General features: G+C 28.8%; 1 protein-coding gene across 5 annotated transcripts in view; it reads right to left on the reverse strand.

Annotated features, from left to right (window-relative positions):
- Nucleotides 1–1,286: 1,286 nt before the first annotated feature.
- LOC108747851 (protein PRY1-like) overlaps nucleotides 1,287–8,342 on the reverse strand; it is a 42,246-nt gene continuing 35,190 nt past the window's right edge. For all 5 annotated transcript variants that reach the window (XM_018485718.1, XM_018485716.1, XM_018485717.1 and 2 more), the window contains 6 exons: nucleotides 5,952–6,132; nucleotides 3,408–3,548; nucleotides 3,074–3,225; nucleotides 2,203–2,569; nucleotides 1,869–2,058; nucleotides 1,287–1,586 (listed from right to left, as the gene is read on the reverse strand). In XM_018485718.1, the coding sequence (XP_018341220.1) occupies nucleotides 1,426–1,586; nucleotides 1,869–2,058; nucleotides 2,203–2,569; nucleotides 3,074–3,225; nucleotides 3,408–3,548; nucleotides 5,952–6,132 (1,192 nt within the window). In that variant the 3' untranslated portion in view covers nucleotides 1,287–1,425. The remainder of the gene's footprint in view (nucleotides 1,587–1,868; nucleotides 2,059–2,202; nucleotides 2,570–3,073; nucleotides 3,226–3,407; nucleotides 3,549–5,951; nucleotides 6,133–8,342) is intronic.

The raw sequence follows: 8,342 nt of genomic DNA on the forward strand, positions 1-8,342 counted from the left end.
TAATATTTATATCAGATATTTTATGTAGCGTATTTCCCCGTCTTTAAAAATATGCTTAAAATTAATTATATTATTTACGAAATTTATATATGTTTTGTTTCCAAGAAGTGATTAAATTTACATAGTTTTAAATAATATTCACTCCCTCAGGTATTTTAATTACAATTATTTTGCTATATACCGCTTTCCGGATTAAAAGTAGCCGTATTTGAAAGCGTGAATTTGTTTTCCAATTTGAAGAGAGGCGCATGTATTTTCTTACGGATGCACCAGATATCACACAAGTTCCTTCGAAAGTTTAAGCAAGAGCTTGGTGCACCTTGAATGAGCTCTCTTCGAATGGCATGAATCTTATAGAAGTGGCCAGCTGGTTCTTATGATAAGATTTACGTAATTAAGCATTCCTCGACCACAAATACAATTGTAAACGGCTGTACGTAATGTAAAATAATAAAAACAGAAAATAGAGAGAGAGAGAGAGAGAGAGAGAGAGAGAGAGAGAGAGAGAAAGAGAATGTATTTACATAGATAAAAAGAAGATACATATATATATATGTATATATTATATATGCGACGTTGTAACGCGATGCGTGCGAAATGCATGTAAATTTATTATAAATAAATTATTATAAAGCAGTAAGAAGAGCTCTCCATAATATCTGTTACAATATCTGTTAATAATATTTGTTATTAAGAAAATTTTTTATTCTATCTTTCTATCTTACTATATATTCCGCGCGATTATTATGTTATATTAATCATATATATGTATATATGTGTAGAGGTATGCTAGAAATGTGAATATCATTGTGCAGAAATTTATTAAAATACTCATAAAAAAAATTAATAACAACATGAGAAAACGCGACGGACATTTTAAAAGAAATAATGACTCTTATAATTTAAAAAAAATTTTGTTAATTAATAATGAAATAATAACTAAATTTTTTTATAGTTAAATATTCTTATTCTATAATAATTTTTATTTTTAAAATTATAAGTAAAAGTAACATTGTAGTGAGTAAAATTATTTGATTTTTTCTTCTCTGCGCTCTTTCTCTCATTCCTACAAAAAATATTCCTTTCCTTTTATTCTTTTATAAAATAAGGTTAGACACTAAAAATTGTATCATAACAATTTATATTTATGTCAAGCTCTCAAGATAATAATTTGAATTTTTGATAAGTTAACCGATGTTTTATTTTAAAAAATAATTGTTTATTACTACTCGTTGAAGACAGAGGATACTGAAAATAATAAAGCTAGGAAATTATAAATATGTGTATGTGGAATGTTTATTATAGGTATTTATATATGCACAAGTGTCCTATATACATTACATATAGATATTACGCGTAACATCGTTCATCTGTACAATACATAAATACAAAGTTTTAATACATTATTGACAGAAATGAGTCTAGTTAACAGACACTGTTTATAGGCTTCAATACATTTTCAGTGAACTGTCCTACTATATTACCTCTCGGGTGATAACATGCTACTATAACACATGAACCATCTCGTTTGGCCATTGCAATACCCATTTCAGTCGTGTTTTTCCAGACAATTTGCGTAAAATGACCTGCAAGAAATAAAAATATTGTGAACGTATTGTATTTATAATTTTATCACAATCTTTTAAAAAAAAATGTTTAAATAAGTTAAATACATAATTTAAAAAATATTATAAATTTTATTATTGCAAAATAAGTATGAAATTAAATTAATTAATTTCTTAGGAATAAATCTTTAATCTGTTTGCATACAATTGCTATATCTTAGGCATTTTTATATATTCTATTAATTTTCCCATTGATTAAATTTGATGTGATATTGAAGTATATGGAAATATTGTGAAACATACATGTGTTAAGAACTTTTGGCTCGATACCAAATTTATGTTCTTTCTTCTCGGAATACCACTTTGAAATGACTTCACGTGCAGAAACGATCAGTTTAGGATCAGAACATTGCATTGAATAAATATTTTCGCCGTACGGAGACGACGATTGAGGTACGAGTTTGTTTGTGTTTAGCAACGTGTTTGCCCAGGCCTAAGGGTGAATAAATATATGTATATAGTGCAGCTGATTTTTATAACATTTTTTACACAATTTTTAATCAGTTAAAAATATATTTAATAATTAATATACATATATAAATACGTTCCAATGATAATATTATATATTCTGAAATACCTTGGCAGCTGCTGTTAATTCCGGACTTAATCTTAAATTCGGTACACGATGCTTTCTTCGATACTCATTGTGAACCAGTAAGGCCTCCTGCTGCCACATTTGCTCATCTATACAATGTTGTTTTAGGTCGATAAAATGAATTCGTTTCGTAGGACCTATGTCCACGGGTGAAAGGACATTCTCCGTGAAACTGCCTAAGAAATTCCCAGCGGGATTGTAATTACACACAACATAGACTTCGCCATTTCGATTTCTAGCCATTCCCACCCCTAATTCAGTACTGTCCCTCCAAATCACTTGTGTGAAGTGACCAGTCTTCAACGTTGTAGGCTCTTTTCCATATTGATGCTGAGTTTCTTCAGCATACCTACAAAAGATAAAAGTTTCAATACGTTATATTTAAATATGAATATAATTACCTTATTAAATGATAAAAAAATTATCTGTAATACAGATTTTTGATTACCGATGTTTTTATACAAATTTGTGTTAAACATGTTTATAAAAATTTTAGATTATTTTAATTACAAATAATTATCTACATTAGACGATTGATAGGAAAATACAATTAAATGCTTAAAATAACAATTTAAAAGTCAACAGATCTCTATCTTCTTTTAATTTATATTTAAGGTTAATTCAAATATATATATTGATAAAAAAAAAGAACAATAATTATTTTTATTTCATCATTATGTTAATTATGACTTTATATTATATGTTATGATTGTTGCCACATTACATTACATTGAAATCGTTATGTTAATTACGAAATCATAATTAACATAACGATTTCAACATAATATAATATAGCAGCTATGTTATAACATATAATGTATGTATTAACAATAAATATATGCAATCATCTCACCATTCATTCACCGGCTCTTCGCCACCGACAACTGTCTTTGGGTTGGAGCTCCACATACAATAGAGATTCTCTCCATAGTCAATATTCGCTCTATGTTCTAATCTACCTTTAGCGGCCAATATATTAGCCCAGTCTTGACTTGTCTTGCACAGCTGGAAATAAACAAATCTCATTATTTATTGATTCCAGTTAAAGTTGTTAGCAGAAATCTTCCCTCCATGCTTCGGAGAATGAGGCAAGTATAAAAAATCGACTTTCTTCGATTCTTGGAAGTTGTTCAATAAGAATTACGATTTTATTACGATTTTATCGCAAAAGAAAGATCGATAGTAACCTGCTTGCTGAGTCGTAATGGCGGTATTCCATGCCGCGATCGGTAGAAATTATGCGTGTCGAGACAGACATTAATAAATTCCTTCGAAGGATTCGATCCCGATCTGCGTACAGACGGTTTATGTGTGTCAATCTTTGTTATCTATAACATATAGAGACAGCATCGTATGACGGATTGAGATCAAACAATAAATCCATAATCTGTTAGTAAAATCTACGAGTATATTTACAAAGATTCTCATTAAACATTTCATTACTTTTCATTATAATAGAATACTTAATGTGTATTTTTCAAACATCGCATTGAAGTTTTAGATTTAAAAAAATTGTTTATATTAACTGCATGACTTAAAATCTACACATTTTGTAAATATCATATTCATTGATTTTCAAATTATAAAATTTTACTGATATATCCCAATAGCATTATTATGTATCTTTCACAAGATTTTAAAGGTTTAAAAAAACAGAAAAAATACAAATACTATTATTATTTAATTGCGAATTGGGAACAATGCCAACGATATATAGTAAACAATATAATAATATAAATAGTAAAAGCGGACAGTGTCCTTAATAACTTAAACGCAGAACCATTTATAGGAAGAAACTAACTGACAGAAATAATTTCCCATCGTCCTATAGGAATACGATCATCTGCTACACGATTAGAATATCCATAGATAAGCTTCCGTTTGCGCGCGCGCGTGAACGCTCGTTAAATTTCTCTTACTTGCTGAAAAAATTACCGAGTGTAATAAATTAAAATATAAATAATAAAGAAATAACACACTTTTTAGAATGTCATTTCAATAACTAAATTAGAGATCGTAATCTAAAACAGAACGGAGCTGTAATTATCGTGAGACTCGAACTGGCGATAGGTTCAGAGCTTTCCGACAATCATCTGTTTAATTGCTTTAAAGGTCTGTTCTTTTTAGCTAAATTTCTTGCACAGTTCATTTTTCTCTTTTTCTTTTCACATAAGAAAAAAAGAAAAAAGATACAAGAAGGTCAACTGAAAAGAACAAATCGATCTTTATAATTTGCAAAATATAGGCGGTGACTTAAATTGAAGGTCAAAAAAGTTAACATTAGATCATTAAATAATGTTTTCGATAATAATCTTCAAAATACTGTTAATTAAAAAAGTTAATTAAATATTTATAAACAGAGCATTTGTGCAAAAAAAAAATTCGATACCGCTAGATTAAACAAAATTCAACAAAATTCAAGTAAGTTGTTTCAATTACCAGTTATCAGTGCCAGATAGTCGGTTAAAAACTTGCGGTTATTGAGTTCGCTCTTTGATGAATATACATGAATTCGCGCTACAAATCGCTTAACCGTTTTGTAAGCAAGGCCATTAGCATGAGTGCAAAAACATCACGCGCGTATGAAGAACAAGTCCGGCGAATGAGAACGCAACGCCACGCGCGCGGAAAATGGAGCGGAAAAATCGATTCCGCGAGCGCATAAGCGATTTAGACTTCTGACAGATTGGTCATCGCATTAGCCGAATGATCATCCCAATGATCCACCAATTATCCAAAAGATGCAAACCACTCTTAAAAAAGGAGCGATCTTGAGTCATCGCAAAGTGGCAATGCACCTTTCCGCGAAACAACTCTTATAATGTTTAAGCTCCTTTCACACTGCACGCAATGTCACGTGCAGTGAAGATAATCGTCAAAGAGTTACGCTTTCCAACCGGCTAATTTACCAAGTAGGTTGAAATCTAAGGACTCTTAATATGAAGAAATTGCGGTAGATCGAATGGTGAAAAATTAGCTAGCGAAGAATAATCATCAGTTAAAATCAATTAACATATTTGTTTTTATTTAAATATATCTTCGTATTTAAAGCATGTAAATATGTTAATTCTTTTTTAGAATTACATCCAGCATTGTTAGTTCATAATTGTTCCGAAAAATACCGATAGTCTAATTTAGACAATTATTTGTTACACAAATAGCTTCTTAATGTAACGCGATTTATTTTCACAAGGAACTTATAATGCAAATGTAATCTTACATAGTATAAGACTTTTATAAATGCATTTAGATATCATTTATTTACGTAGTACAAGTAGCACGAATTAATTGCTTATTACGTTACATTGCAATATTGTTAATATGATCAGCAATTTACATAATACTATCTGTTTCATTTGTAAGCGCAATATAAGCGATCGCGCATTTACGTAAAGATATATAACTGAGAAAATTTTCATTGTCTTTAGACTTTCTATAAACATTATTGCTTTTAATCGTTCAGACCTGAACTTTTCAGATTTTTCACTTTCTTGTAAAAATTTGGTTGACAACCTTGGAAGTTTAGCTAAAATTTGAAATAAGAAAAAAAGAATTATTACGACTTCAGAATTTCAAAATTATGGAATTTTGTCTTCTTTATTCCTTGAAATTATTAGATTTTAAAGCTATGTATATTTTTCAAGCGTTTATCTCGAATACTTATAATTTTAGATTTTCAAATTTATATTTTTGGTAAAATATCAATAAGCAGTTACAATAAATCTCGATACCTGTGAGGACGAATATCTCGCAGAATCGGGAGATGCTGAAGAGGACCTAGCACTGCTACAAGACATGCCATCACTTCCTAGACTGCCATGGAAACTACCATGCAAGGAATTCGACAAAGGACCCGGCGATGCTGGCGATGCCGTCAACGGAGACTTCGATCTTACTGAATCCGTCCTCGACCTGAAAGTAGACCAATTACACGGTGTACGAAGAAATACAAAGCGCTCCTTTTTGCTCCAGACAGCACAGTGACGTATGAATACTTAACGCTTTAAATAAGCAGATCGAATTTATTGAATTTTTTGCACTAGAAGCGACTTTATATGAGCGAATGTAGATCAAGTTTTGTTCGAATTGGATTTGCTTTAAGAATTCCTTACAACTTACAATTAGTTATTTAATGCTCTGTAGACATTATAAAAATCATTAAAATTGTTAATTCTATTAATAGTTATCGAGAAATAATTAGTTTTATAGAAATGAAATTTTTAATATATAAACTATAGTTACATATATACCTAAGTACATACATTTGTAATTACGTAGATTAATATTATCAAATAAATATACAATGGTGTCTATTATCAAATAAATTAAATAATTGTGTTTATTTATCTTTGATAATATTAAAACAAATATTATACAATTAAAATATTTATAAAATTAATTAAAAATGTAATAAGGAGAATTGTTTAAAAAAATAAGAACTTTAAATACAGAAAATATTTTAATTTTTCTTAAATAAGAAAAAAATATTATACCTTTATTAATTTAATAAGAAAGAAACATAAATTAATCAAAAAGTATTATTAAAAAATTGTTTTTTAAAGGAATTTTCATTACAGGGATGGTATTTAAAAAATAATGAAATTAAGGAACGTAATAGTAATTTATGTTTGTTAATTACACGCACACACACACACATATGTGAAATATAATTATGGATCAAAACGTGTCAAAAGAATTGCGTAAATGTTTAAATATTTACAAATATTTAATAAAGTGCAATAAATTGTAATCCAAAATCAGCAATATCTTAAATTGTAGTAATTCAGAATTTTTATCACATCATTAAAGCTCGTTTAAGAAACGTCATTGTTTCTTTAATAATTCTCAAAGATGCAAATTTTTTTTATAAAATAAAAATTATATAATATTATTTTAAGACGACATAATCTAATATTATAATCAATATTTCTTTTTCAGATCGACATAAATTTGCTTTAACTATATGAAGTGTAATTGATACTTATAGGGATACTTATAAGGTATAATAAAATTTCAAAAACTGTTCTTTACGTATCTTGATGGAATGAGAGCAAGCAAAAAAGCCAATGAAGTTACGATGTGTCATGATCTTGATTGTAGAGATCACATAGACGATCATTATGGCATGTGCAATGAATCGAAGCGATCGAACGTGAGAGTATTTAATAGCATACTGTGTAATTACAGTGTATCTTTAATCTAGTTCTCTAAAATGTTTCACAGTAGGCTGAATACTGTTTACCCCAGTAAACAATTCACGACATAGATATTCATTATACACTTGTAATGCAAACCCATGATCGTTTCATGCAAAATTGCATATTGACTAATGAATAGCAATTTTGCCGGACTGTGCAGTTAACTTCGCATTAGAATACAAACAGATCCAACTTATTTACCACTAAAAACAATCATTGTAAATTATATTGCATAATTTTGTCATGATTCACTAGAAATCTGTAGATAAATATCAAATTAAAAATACATTTTGAAGATACGTTTTGAGAAGCTCAATATTATATCGGCGAATTGACAAATCTGTTCATTTATTATTATGTTTATATGAAGTAGACATGTTCTGAGCAGGAAGTTCCAAGAATATTTAATGTGCGTTTAACGAGTTTCAAGTAATTTGCGATCTGACATCTATTTATTGATGAATGAACACACCAACAGCACATCAAACGGCGAACATATTTAAAACAGGAACTGCCTAAATTATGAATCTTAAAAAGTTTTTAGGAAAGTCTCGCAAAAAAATATAAATTTTAATTAAATATAAATTTTAATATAAATTTTAATTGAATAGCTTTAGTCGTTTATGTAAAATAACGAGAAAATATCCATTTGTATATATATATATATAATAAAGAATTAACCAAAATTAATATAAGTTTTCTTTATTTACATGAATTAAAACATCTAAATGTAAAAAAAACTGTTTTAATTGAAACAATCAAACAATAAACTTTTATAAAAATTCGAACAATTTCAGTATTCAGCCGAAAGATGTTACATCACAGAAAGCCAAGAGAGAGCTGAAAATTCCAGGGTCCTTACTGGACCTCATTAAAGATCACGTGAAACAGCGACTTCATCGTGCTAATCTACACACACACACA

This window comes from Trachymyrmex septentrionalis, unplaced genomic scaffold, assembly GCF_001594115.1.
Source record: "Trachymyrmex septentrionalis isolate Tsep2-gDNA-1 unplaced genomic scaffold, Tsep1.0 scaffold20, whole genome shotgun sequence".
Lineage (NCBI taxonomy): Eukaryota > Metazoa > Arthropoda > Insecta > Hymenoptera > Formicidae > Trachymyrmex > Trachymyrmex septentrionalis.